The following is a 14,074-nucleotide window of genomic DNA, read 5'->3' as shown; positions in this document are numbered from 1 at the left end:
CAAGTCACTGATGAAGATGTTGAACGGTGCGGGCCTGAGGACCCTGTGGAACCCCACTGCCCACATCTCTCCAGGTCCACCTCTTCTGTGAGGATTGTATCCTATCCTAAAACAATTACATTTAAATTTCATGACTGAAACTCAGGCTGTAGAACAAGATACGCTTCATAGATTTAGCATTTTTTCATTCCTAACAATGGCGTGCGAATAACTAGATATTGAAAATTGATGGCATCTCTTAATCCTAGGATGTAACAATTCCCATCTCTTTAAAAGTAACTAAATAAAGCTTAAAAAACTAAAAGAAAAAAGCTATGCCAAAATAACATATGGCCAGCTTCTCACTTCTAAGCTAATGTACTATAAGTAATATCCCTCTGCCATGATGTGGGTGAAAATTGTGTCTACATTCTGTGCCCCTAATGGTGAATTTCTGCTTTCCACAGCCTGATGTGGGAAGGTGGCTACTCTCACACTTCTCCCAGTGAGTCCAATCCCTTGTGTCAGCCTGAGTTACAGCTGGGACTTCTAAGGCAGGAAGGCTTGATAGCAGAGGAAATCTCAATCCTCCCATATATGAGCAATGCAGAGTAGGAGGCCCTTTTTAGGTTTCCAGGTGCTCTCTCTCCCTGATCTCCATGTAGCAGAGCCCTTATAATGCTTTGTGCAGGCTAGGTGGAACAGAGGCATACATAGCTCTAGCATGTTTTATGCAAGATTACGTACAGCAAACATAGGATTTTGTTCTGGGTCATGAATACAGTGGGGAAAAAAAACAAGATTATCAGACTATTACATCTGGTTTCTTGCTAAGTACAGCCATTTGCTGACTTCAAGCTTTCAACTTTGAAGAGAAGTAGCAGAATCTACCAATTTTACTACCCATTTAGTATTAGAGTGTATACAAAAATTGCTCACTGCAATTTTATACTCAGGTTTTCCTTTGTTCTTAAATTGAGAGTAAAGATCAGGTGGGAATCTGACTTCAATTCATAAAAATAAGAAATTCTGACTTAAACCTGCCTTCACATTTCTTTTTATTGAGAAGTTTGAGTCAGGAAGTTTTTAATACTTTCTATTTGTTTTTCAACTAGGCTACAGACCGAAAAAAATATTTAAAAAGGCAAAAACTGAATTACCTGGGAGAAGTAATAGCATTTTGATGTAGCTTTTTAGTAAAAAAAATAATACAGCTATGCAAAGTGTTATTTATATACATTTATAGGTCCATGGCTTAAAAAATCATCCCAAAATAATATTTTACCCACCTAATTATTTCTAGTGTTTTTACATTGCACATCATGTAAACCTCTGATCAATCCCCCGCCTTGATGAGCTGACATTCTAGATGTTTCCTGCCAGGACAGTATTCTGCCTTGGATCAGTGGTAATTGCAAGTAAAAACATGGCAGAGTTTACTGTACCATACAAATCATAAAGTTTTGGGTTCTCCTTACATCTCTAGTTACAGATATAGTACTAGAATGCACTTCTGTGATATGTTGGGCACTGAGTTATCTGCATTATTTGTTTTACAAGCATCTCTTACATACAGATAACTGCCTTGGGTTTACTATTTCTAGAGATGATGTTTGTAGTTGGCTGGTCAAGAAAGGGTATAAAAGCTGGATATACCTATGCAGAGGTGATTTTTGGAATATTTATTTTCTCTGTCTGTGAAATAATGGTTTGATAAGTTATGGTTAATGCTTGTTTTCCATTTCTTTAGAGAGTATGGGTTGTCATACCTTTCTTTGAGAGCCAGCATTGGACTATGGACTGCAATTTTATGCATCATCCTTGTTGCAACTGATGCAAGCTCCCTAGTCTGTTACATTACCCGGTTTACTGAAGAAGCTTTTGCTTCTCTTATCTGCATCATTTTCATTTATGAGGCCTTAGAGAAGCTATTTCATCTCAGTGAAACATATCCAATCAACATGCATAATGATTTGGATCTACTGACTCAATACTCGTAAGTAAGATTTCTTTTGGTAACTGAAGGAGATTTCCTTTTCATAGGTAATGCTTTCACTCTATGAGATAAATGTAGTGCATGGGAGGGAAAGCATTTTCATGATTAAAACACATTACTTGATATATACAACAACCTGCAGACTCTGAGAGAATGTTTATCAAAGTTACATTAGCTTCACATGCTATTGTTGTCACTTTCTGCTTGTTCCATGTGAGTGTAATGAAAGCTCTGCACAATGAGGAAAAATATGCCTTTTAGGTCCTGATTTTTCTGTGGTGATTCAAGTAGAGGTCCAGTTGACTCCAGTAGGATTTTTGCTCCCATCAGAATTGCAAGATAGACACTTGATTTTACATAAGTTTTATTTCATAATGACGCTTTTCTTGAATTTTGCTTCAAATTCAGATTTTCGTGGGCAACTGGTGCCTCCTGAGTTGGAGGGACACCAGTTCACTGACAGAGGGGTGTCCCCCAACCCCCTGACTGGGGGAGGGGTCCTGCAGCAGCTGATCGCTGGGATGGTGGGGGTCCCCTAACAGCTGATCACCAAGCCAGCGGCAAAACCGGAAGTGCAATTCGGCTGCACTTCTGGTTTCATGGCTGGTGCTTCTAGGGGGTGCACATGCATCCGCGTACACCCCCTACACATTGCCAGTGCAAATTATTATTCTTTCATTTGTATTAGCCAAATGCAGCTTCCTTAACTTTGAGTTCGATATCCCTCTCTCTCTCTCTCTTTATATATATAATCTATCTCCCAAGAGATACTGTGTTAGGAAGAAAAATGAGTAGGTTCAACTGGATTCTCACAGTGGAAAATATTCAGTGAAAATATTTATATTTCCACCATAGAAAAGGTACTGATTATATTTTGTCATTTAAAGGATATTTTTAAAAGTAAAGTTACTGACTTGCCTTGGGCAGGAGTTTGCCCTTCCCACCCTCAGGCTTACTGAAGAGGTGGTTAGTGGAAGTAAGCTTTCATACTAGAACCTTCAACAAGACATCTGGTTGAGTCAGTCAGGATCCCAGTATTGGTAAGCCCACACATTTGAAAATCATGACTCAGACTCCTCCATAAATGATGAGAAATGTGGCTTCTTTCTGTTTGCTTTCCAAGTTTTAAGCCTTTAATGGTTCAGGTTTTCAATTTTTTCTCCAAACCAAAGAGGGGAGTTGAACACAGAGACTTTTGTGTAATATGTGACTCCAGCCATGGTGAAACACCAAATGTTGCAGAACTCACAATTAAAATAATAACAACTAGTAACAAGGGCATTCCCCTCCATGGCTCCTGCTAACCATTGGATATAGAATCTGCTTTGGGCCAAGCTAGCTCCAGAGGCTGGCAAAGAGGTTAAGGGACAATATAACCCTTCTTTTACCATGTCTGTAGGCCAGGAGTGGGCAAGATATGGCCTGTGGACCAGATCTGGCCTGCCAAGGGATTCTATCCAGCTGTGACCCAGACACAGGGGGCAGCCTGGGCCGTGGTGTGTGGGGATGGTCTTGCCACACCCAAGCATGAGGCAAGCCAGGGGCAGCACAGCAGCCGGACTTAGCTTCCCACCTGCCCCTGCAGTGACAACTCCTTCTGGGTGCTGCTGTCCATGTTGCGGCCATCACCAGATTTGGCCCGGTGTATGGGATGGGGCCACAGGCAGTTGGGAAATGGCATCCAGGAGCAGCACAGAATCATAGAATCACTGAGTCAGAAGGGACCTAGACAGATCATCTAGTCCGACCCCCTGGGCAGGAAGGAGCACTGGGGGTGGCAGGGGTCATAAGACCCCAGCCAGGTGCCTATCCAGTCTCCTCTTGAAGATTTCCAGGGAAGGTGAGAGCACCACCTCTCAGGGAAGCCTATTCCAGGCTCTGGCCACCCTTACAGTGAAGTAGTTCTTCCTAATACCTAACCTAAACCTGTCCTCCCTCAGCTTGTGGCCGTTGTTCCTGGTGACTCCAAGGGGGGCCCTGGTGAACAGACTTTCCCCGAGTCCCTGCTGGTGGCCCCTGATAAGGTTGTAGGCAGCCACAAGATCCCCCCCTCAGTCTCCTCTTGCGGAGACTGAAGAGATTCAGGTCCCTCAGCCTCTTCGTCATAGGGCTGGCCACGGAGGCCCTCAACCATATGAGTGGCCTCCTCTGGACCCTCTCCAGGTTCTCCACATCCTTCTTGAAGTGCGGCACCCAGAACTGGACACGGTACTCCAGCTGTGGCCTGACCAGCCCCGCATAGAGGGGGAACAAGACCTCTCTGGACCTGTTAGTGATGCCCCTGTTGATGCAGGACAGGGTGCAGTTGGCTCTGCCTGTTGCTTCGTCACATTGGTGACTCATATTCATCCTGGAGTCAATCCTGACTCCAAGATCCCTCTGCCTCTGTGCTGCCGAGAGGGTCAGCCCCTAACCTATAACCATAATGCTGGTTCCCTCTCCCCAGGAGCTGCACTCTGCACTTGTCCTTGTTGAACCACATCCTGTTCAGATCTGCCCACTTCTCCAACCTATCCAGGTCTGCATGGGCAGACAGGGCCAGGATCATGGGGCAGTGAAAATGCAGGGCCAGGGCCCAGGGCAGAGCCGCAATTCATTCCCTGCACATCCCCCATCCCATTCATCTAGCCACACATGCCCTGCCTGTATGGGTCCTGACTAATCTCCATGAAGACACTGCCTGCCTGCTTGCTGTGTCTGGCACTTCCTCTGAGGGGGGCGGGGGCAGAGGGGCTCAGGGCTGGATAGGATCAATTGCCTGCCTCTGCCATACTAGACTGGGTCTGTACCACCTTCCCCCTACCATGCTGCACCAGGTCAGCACCTCCCCCGGCCCACAACAACTCACCAAAATCCTTTAAGTAGTCCTCCAGCCCAAATAATTGCCTGATCCTGCTCTAGCCATAGTGAACCAGTGCACTAAAACACATGTAACCATAAGTTTGTCACACCTTGCACTACATCATGAGGGAGCTTTCTTTTTTTTAATATTCATCCTGGCATACTAGTTTGGAGAGTTACCAGCTGCTGGCCTTGAACAACTGCATCAGGTATTATCTAGAATTCTTGAATCCTCAAAAATATACACAACAATCAATTCATTCATTAAAAGTTAATTAGTTTAATTAAATACAACATATTAAACACATTTAAATTAAACAAATTTAGTTAAAAGTTAATTTGTTAATGAACCGTACAACTAGTTGTTATACAACATATCAGAATAAAATGTTAATGACTAACATGAAAAGAATTATTTTTCTGTCTGTGTCAAAGTGAGAAAAAGGACATTCATCAGAGCTGACCAGAAAATAGAATATCTATCCCCCAGGAAATACCAAGTGTTCAAGATTTTGTTTCATATAGGAGCAAAACATCAAATTTCCAGGGTGAGAACATGTTCAGTCTCCATCTTTGCCATGGCTAATCTTGCATGGAAATTCATGGACTAATGACAGGAGAAGGGGGCAGGGGTCGACCAAGCTGATGATGCTATAGGGCAGGAAGAGGGAAGCCTGAGGTTGGCAGGTAGGAGTCTACCAGAACTTGCCCAATTGTGCCTAAATCAAGATAAACCTGTGATACACCCTGACCTCAGATGTGGTCAGGTATGCCTTTGAGACACACACTCCTGGGGTGTTCTCACACCTTCAGGGGTACCCTTCAGCCCCAGACTCCTCTCTGCCATATGCTGTTTGGCCACAGAACAAACTGACTGACTTCAGAAGTCATGTCTCTGACCAACAGCACTTCAGCTTGACCCATGTCACCTAAGTCTTGTCAGCAGTTAGCAGCAGGGATTTTGCCAGTTATGGGACTCACACCCTTGTCCAGTCATACGCTCAGAAATTATAGGCTCCCCCTTCCTTGAAAGAGACCTTCCTTTATTGTCAAATGCTTTGAAATTATACTTATACTGACATTAGTTAATTTTAAAAGATAACAAAAAGATTCGTTACAAAACTTGATGCCCATATTGCTGAGATCATTTGATCCCAGCAGTCTTTTCTGCCCACGTGCAGGGACTGGATCCAATAATCTGTAAGGTCCCTTACAGCCCCTAACAACTATGAAACTATGAAAACCAAGATAAAAAATAAGACATCAATAACCTTATGTTGAGACACTGCCAGAGATATAAGAATAAACAAATGAAAGAAAATAGACTTGGGACAGGGCCGGGGGTGGGGTTGTGGGGCGATGACAGTGCAGGGCCAGAGCCCTGTGATTCCAGCCCTGGCCCTGCCCATCCATCCCACTCTCAGATGCTGCTTCCCTGGATCCCAGCCCTGCCCCATCCTGGCTGAACATGGAAGAGAGCCATGACCCATTGCGTGCATGCCCTGTGGGCAGAGGCATGCAGGCAGGGGATCATGACTCTGCCTCAGGCACCACCCCACAGTCTTGGCACCACCTCACAATCATGGGTTTGCATGGAGACTGGTTAGGACCTACCCAGGCAGAGTGCATGGCCAGGTGAATGGGATGGGGTCATTGGTAGGAGGGGAGCTGTATCTGAGACCAGGTTGGGGAAAAGCATGATCTGCTCCCCACATGTTCCTGCTGCAGAACCTGTGCCCATCATAGGGGCACATAGGGAACAGACCATGGCTCTGTCAGCCCTGGTCTCATGCTAGCATCACCCCAAAATCCCTGCCTCTCCCACCCTATGCCATTTCCAAACACCACTCCCTGCCCACCCATAGACCCATCCCATCCGTTCAGCCACATGGGTCCCACCCCGCCCCCAGTCGGTGACAGTTGGATGAGCTGGGGTGCTCAGGTTGCAGGGCTGGGTCCAGCAGCAGTGGCAGCCTGAAGAAACTGCTGCTACCAGGGCTGCTGGGAAGTGAGTCTGGCTGCTGTGCCACCCCAGCCCTGCTGTGCACCCAGGGGCAGCAGGCCCAGCTGCATGTGCCATAGCTTGGGCTGCCCCCTGTGCCTGGGCTGGGTGGAACCAAAGGACCTGCCGTGGGCTGGACAAAATCTCTCAGTGGGCCAGATCTGGCCCATGGGCTGTATTTTGCCTACCTCTGGTATATTTTTTTTTACTAGACTAGAAGTCTTTCCTGCTCCCATTATGACCAGGAAAATATTTGCATCCTTTCAGACATAAAGATTATTAATCCAATATCCTAAAGAAAGTCTCACAGTGAATTTTCCTGCTGTGAGAAATGTCCATCTCTGAATGGCTTATTCCTAGATGTGATTCTTGCTTTGGGCCTTTTAAAATATAGATTCATCATTGTATGGAGGGGCCTGGCTCATGTGCCTCAGACCACAAGGGCCTATTTGAGTAATGGCAGATGCTAATTCTCAGCAATTACTTCTTCCAAGTCTGAACAGGTGAGGAACACTTAAGCTAATCACTACCTTACTAAATGGTCTTGATTAAAATATAAAAAGTATCAAAATTACATGTATTACATTTATACAATTCAGGCATAAGAACTGTTAGGCTAAATACAGCTTGAACTACCTATATGTAGAAATTGCACATGCCAAATCAGTAAAACAAACTCTATAAAACATGCATGACATTCCACAAACACCTCAAAATATTGTGGGGATTATGACGGATCCCACAGTAAATGCAGATTTTGGTGAACTGGCTTTTTTTCCAATCGAAAATATTCAGTCAAAAATTCTGATCAGTTCCAGCATTAGTAATGACAGTGATTCTCAACCAGATTGTTTAGAGAATGCCAGGAGGTGTAAAGAGATAAGCAAATGTAAGGAGATAAGCACACGCTCAGGTTCTTCTATGCTTGGCTGCTTCCCTGTCTCCACTGCCCGACACCTCTGCAAGCACTGTAATAAAAGACTTAGTTCTTGAAAAAGGGTGTTGCTCAATTCAAAGTGGAGGGGTGCCTTGAGTCTAAAAAGTTGAGAATCACTGAATAATGAGAATATTAATAATTATCAAATATGAAGAGCAGCATTTTGGTTATTTTTTCTTATGTAGAAATAGTATTGGATACACACAGATATTTTTCTATATAGACATTTTTCAGTTAAAACTGTTGTGGCAGTTTAAACTCTGTGGATTGTCTAGAAAATGGCAAGCAGTAAAGCTGTGAAGTTGTTTGTCATTTTACAAGTAACTAAATCTCTTGCCAGAGCAGCTCCAGACACCTACACGCGGGCATAATAACAGTACGTGCTGCAAAGACCAGAGCTGACTAATGCAGTCATTTAGAGTAAGGGAATGGGAGTCAGGACTCCTGAATTGCGTTTCTAACTCTTGTTTCCTTAAATCACTTTACCTCTGTGTGCCTCAGTTTACCCATCTATAGAACCTGTGAAATAGTTTCAGGCTTAACTGGCATTAACAAATAACTTTTTGTAAAGGGCTCTGGGTCCAAGATGATATAAAAGTCAATTATGTTGCTCTGAACAGGGCCTCCTGTCTTACTTCCTTCTCCATCAGTTTAAACAGACAGTGTTTTCACACTGTATTCCTGTTGTGATTATAAAATGTGAAAGAAATTGAAGCATGTTACACCAAAAAGGCTGTATTTTAGTAGTGAGTGAGATTTCTGTGTGTAGTGTGTAAGTGATTTAATACTGAAGGTAATTTGGTTTATCTTTGTTCAGATTTAGTTTAATATTTCTATTTAACTATAGATTACTAAATGGTTCCTGTAATATAGTATTAGTTCTTGCAGTTTATTAAAATAATATTTATATAGCATTCAGCTTATATTAATATTTCTCATCCAAATTTTGCTCCTGTTGTTGTGGTATAATTCTCATTCGATTCAATGGCATTTAATTCATTTGAAAGAGAGGAGATTTTGATTTCCAGAATATAGCCTTAAGGAGCTGAATCTGAGAGATGAAAACATTTGGAAAGTTGATATTCAACACATTTTAGAATTGGGTCCTGTTGACTGATTTTTACCTTATTATTGTTAATTATTGTTAATGCCATGTTTTTATAGGGCTCTTTCTGTTTAAGCAGGTTCGATTTATAGCTGAGCTGTAAAAGATGGATGTGGAGGAAAACTTTCAAAGAACAGACAAGGGTGCTAAAAGGATCATTATTTAGAAATAAAAAAATCCTGGATTCACGTATGTGATATGTGGAAAAAACATATTCTGATAAAAAAGGACAGGATCTAGTTCCATCCTGAAGCTGATAATGCCCGTTGTCCTCAGAAACTGAAGCATGGCTAAAAAAACATTCTCAAGCTCAAGAGCCCCTCCAGAAACATGCTTTTTTAATGTTTTTATTGAACTCATATGAGCTCTGCACATATGGAGAGTGGGAATCCAGAAGCAGCAAAGCTAGGGCAAGGCCACCACCTCCTGTTCCGTAGGAGAGTAACAGTGACTCAGTCAAACTTTCAGTTTGCCTTCTGGATTGAAAAATAACAACAGAGAAGCACTAAGACATTTTTATATGCTGTTACCATTGTATGTGTATACTCTGAGCTGAGTATATGTACACAAACACATTCATACTTCATAGCCAGAACACATTAACAGAGTATGTTAAAGCAGTGGTGCACAACCTATGACCTTTATCCAGCCCAAAAGGTTCCCAGCAGGTTTGGAAATTTGGCAGATGGGAGTGGTGGCAACATGAATTCTTGCAGTTCTGAGAGCCATCACATTTTATTGCTCCCACTTTTCTACTGCCAATTTTCTGGACCCTTGGGGAGTGCCAAAGGCCAAATGATATAGCCCCAAGTGCACTGACTCAGGATATGAACTGACTCTATATGCTGAATCAGGTTGCAGACTGACTCAGCATGCCAAACTGGGCCACAGAGCAGCCCTGCACCACTCAGTCCATGGAGCCAGATAAGTTGGGCACCACTGTGTTAAACTATAGGCCAGTAAGGCGTACATATGCTCTCTTGCCAGGTTGCACATTTTAAGTCAGTAGGTACAGGATTATTGGCTTTCCTTCATAGTCATATTCATGCAGAACAGACTATCTCTGTGTATCCCCTTAAAGTGAAATCACAGCCTTATCAAATGTCTTTTAGCCACTGACTTGCATGGGCCAGAATTTCACTTTAAAGATGGGGATTAGCATAAGCCAGTTTTTTTTTTTTTTCTTCACAAGCGTCAGTATCTGCATTGGAGGAAGGATCATGAGCTCTAGTGATTTCATAGTGTTTCAGTTCAAGGACAGTTGAAATATTACATGAAGACTACATTTCATTTTGTTTGGGCACCATATTTTAAGCATTAAAATATCTCATTAAAATGTAAATACAAATATCAAAGTAGTCAATTTTATTTGGACCTCCCTGAATTTTACAAGAGCTTCTGAAAATGCAATTAACAGCCTTCTTTGGTATAGTAAAGCTGCAGTACAATGTTTATCATATTTCAAAGGACATGTTTTATCAGCATGGGGCCCACTGCAAAAGCAGCATTTTAAAAATAAAATTAATTACTATTAAATTGTGCTTATATACAGTTTTTAAACTACCGGATCCATTTGTGAGGGGAACTGTCTATTTCCTGTAAACTCTTGATGATGGGTATCTTCCATTTACTTCTTTTTTGCTACCCTTCATTGCATAAAGGCAAGGTATGCACAATAGGAAAAATAAGTGCCAATCAAGTTGTCGTTGTCCCCTCAGACTATTGCTTTAGGATTGTCCAGTCCTATGATACTGGACTATCAACCAGTGTCACAATTTCTAAGTGCAGGTCTGCAAAAACCATGAACCTTTCAGGTGTTTTTCAAATATTTAAAGATTATTTAGGATCATAGGAAAGTAGGGCTGGAAGGAAACTCATGAGGTCACCTGATCCATCCCTCTGCTCAAGACAGGGTCATCCCTGGCTAAACTACCCCAGTCATATGTCCAGCTAACCTGCTACTTGTCTGTATCAGATTCACATTTTTGTATCTATCTGTATCAAAATTCTGATACATTTTCCTACACATTATTTGTTATAATATCACTGTTTTGGGCTTCTTTTCTCAGTTATAGAATCATAGAAAATTAGGGTTGGAAGGGACCTCAGGAGGTCATCTAATCCAAACCCTGTTCAAAGCAGGACTATCCCCATCTATATTATCCCAGCCAAGGCTTTGTCTTGCCAGATCTTAAAAACAATTAGCTAGTAGCTAATTCATTTCAGGTAGCACAAAGAAATACATACTTTCATTTTAATATTACATACTATTTTGTGTGAACCTAACTGGCACTTACACTCACATGTTCTCACTGTAGCCATATCCTGTAGTTATCAGTGGTGCATGTTTGCTAGGTAAAATAAGACCAATACAAAGGAGTAACAACTAGCAAGATCATAGAGTGCTGTGGACAGGGTGGGGGCTAAGGGTATACCAACCACTGTAGGCTGGGGGAAGGTAGGAAGCACAGGTGCAGGGAAAAGAAACTATTGCTGATGCTGTTGTTGCTGTAGCAATGTCAGCTCCAACAGCAGTAGGGCTCCTTGGGAGCTAATCCTGGTGCCTCATTTGCTCCCCCCACCCCGCCCCCAGATAAATATATATTGGGTTAGGGCTGCACCTGCTCTGGCAAAGGCTCCTGTGGGTAGGGGGGCATTATTCCATTTCCATTTATCCCACACCCCACACACATGCTGCTGGGTATAATGCAGTGCAGTTCTGTCTACTCCTATGGCCATGCAGGGCCAACACGGCCCTACCCCTGCTCTGGTAGACACTCCCAGCAGGGTGGGATTCTGGCACCTCCTCACAGTCAGTACCTGGGGCTGGTACTCCACTTGCCCCATTCTAGTTACACTACTATTAGTAGGGCTATTGAATGCTAATCTTTGCTGAGCACTGGGATAATTCATAATATTAACTTCTATAATCTTCATCTTTCATCTACAAACATATTCATTATAAAAACACATTTTCCCTCCACTGCTTACCCTCCAAACTTAAATAACAGGAAATTTAGAGCTTGCTTAGGTTGAATAATACTTTTATGGGACTTAGCTGCACCAGTGCTTTTTAAAATTTAGTATCCTTGAAGACATCAGCATCCTTATTGATTGTCTTGCATATGATTCCTACTGCTTCAGGCTGTGCTATGTTGTCTGAGCACACCTTCCCATTCTCTTGAACAAATAATTTCAAATCTTCTTTTCATAGATTCATAGATTGTTAGGGTCTGAAAGGGACCTTGCAGATCATCAGGTCCAGCCCCCATGGAGTTTTCTACTCCATTATTCTATCACTTTGTCAAATATGATTTTGTTTGTCCTAATCCTTCATTCATTTATTGTCCACTTAAAACAGCTACCTTCCTCACTTGTCTGTCTCGTGTGTGTCTGATGTTTCTACTGCTTCCTAATCTGTATTTTACTTGTACCTGCAGTTGAATCCTCCTCTAGCTTTTGATGTAGTTTTGTGTCTCTGACCTCAAAATAGTTTACTTAACCTCACAGCTTTGTCAAGTCCATAGTCTGTTTTCTGCACATATATGATAGGGGAAAAGCCAAAGGAAAATCTGATTGAACTGTTTTTATAGTCTAAGGGCTAGCTACACCTCTGTGTTCTTGCTGTTCTTTTTGACTGGACCACCACAGGTTTTGGATCTTTTCTGTTTCAGGGAAGAATCTTGTGATTTGTCTGTTCTTAGGCACTGACCAGGTTACACTGTTTTGTGAATGCATTTAACCTTGCAGGTCTAGTTGGGTTTCAGGTATCTGATTTTCCTTTTTTCAGTAGCCTGTGACCAACGTTTTGGATGAACAACCTTTTTTTTTAAAAAAAAAAAAAAAAGCATGTTAATTTAACAGCTGTAACAGCACTTCAGAGAAGAAGAAAGGATTTTAATGTGTGTGGGACATCCCACACACTTTTAGTTTAATTTAATATTATGCTCTCATTCCAGGCTAAAATAGGCTTTCAGCTTCAGCTACAGGAACAGAACTAACTCAGCTCACATTCTTATAGGCTGCCAAGATCCTTTACTGTCTGTAGATCTCCCAGTTTTCATCTCCTAATTGATTCTTTTCTACCTCTTTTGTCAAGGAAGCTTGGCTTAAGAAAGACTTCTCCCTGGGATCTGGTCCAAATTCCACATTGTTCAATAATTCTTTATTCCAGGTTTATTTTTGTCTACATCAGAAAGCTTTACCAATTAACAAAGTATAAGAGTGAGTTTTTTATTTCAGCTTAAATCGTAAGTGAAATAAGCTTTCTTTAAAAAAATAAATAACTACTTCTATACTGAAATAAGTATATCTATTCGAGAAGCTATACTCCTGTGACTGTAGTGATTGAAACAACACGTAAGCTGATGCTAGTGTAACTCTGTCATGTACAAAAGCCTCACGCTGAATTATGTTTTGGTTGACTACAGTATTGATCATGGCCGGTCCAGGAGGGCACTTTGTTTGGCAGGTCTCATATGAGCCATGAGATTAATTCAGGCTAACTTGATTGGCCCATTCTCCATATAGGTGAGGCTGTTGAAATGGTTTGATTCCCTCTAATCTAATACCGCTTTTTAGAAACAAATAACATTTGGGGATATAGATAAAATATGCAAATAGTAAAGATATATCAGTGATCATCTTGTGTCACATATATCATTCCTATAACTGAAGTCCTGAGACCCAGAAAAATACCTGTATGACATGCAACTCTTTCTCCTGACTGGTAGCTTTCCATATAAATCAGTCTCTGAATACCCTAAGTTCGTTATTACAGTCTTTAAGCAATATGAAAAAAATTGGTTTGCAAGTAAGGAAAGTTTTAATCAACTGATAAAACAGTACACATCAAGTATCTGTCATTTTACTTCAAGTGGTGAGTCAATATTGGGTTCGTGTTGGGAAGGGGTTAACTCCTTGCTCCCTGGGAGGAGGCGGCTGCGTGGAGCCGGGCCGGGTCAAGCCCCCGCCCAGGCCCTTACTTGGCCCAGCCCCCCAGGGAACAGGCTGTGTAAACAGGCGCTTGAGTTAGCACGGAGTTCGCGCAGGAGAGGGCGTGGGAGGGCACGAGACCCTGCCTGCGAACCCCCCAGAGTAGTCAGCCCCAGCTGTAGCCAGCCTACCAGAGACATGACACGGATGGGCACGCGCTGCACCCCGAGGGTCCCCTCGGGCTCTGCGGCCCCCCCATTGGGCACCTCAGAGACGGCC

At 42.5% G+C, this 14,074-nt stretch overlaps 1 protein-coding gene across 4 annotated transcripts in view; it reads left to right on the top strand.

Moving 5' to 3' along the window:
* Nucleotides 1–14,074, top strand: part of SLC4A10 (solute carrier family 4 member 10) — a 337,292-nt gene that overhangs the window by 266,286 nt on the left and 56,932 nt on the right. For all 4 annotated transcript variants that reach the window (XM_019554513.1, XM_019554512.1, XM_019554511.1 and 1 more), the window contains exon 14: nt 1,730–1,975. In XM_019554513.1, coding sequence (XP_019410058.1) covers nt 1,730–1,975 — 246 coding nt within the window. The remainder of the gene's footprint in view (nt 1–1,729; nt 1,976–14,074) is intronic.

This window comes from Crocodylus porosus, unplaced genomic scaffold, assembly GCF_001723895.1.
Source record: "Crocodylus porosus isolate Cpor-Errol unplaced genomic scaffold, CroPor_comp1, whole genome shotgun sequence".
In the NCBI taxonomy this organism is placed as follows: domain Eukaryota; kingdom Metazoa; phylum Chordata; order Crocodylia; family Crocodylidae; genus Crocodylus; species Crocodylus porosus.
The sequence above is the reverse complement of the archived record's forward strand: the minus strand, read 5'-3'. Positions and strand labels throughout refer to the sequence as shown.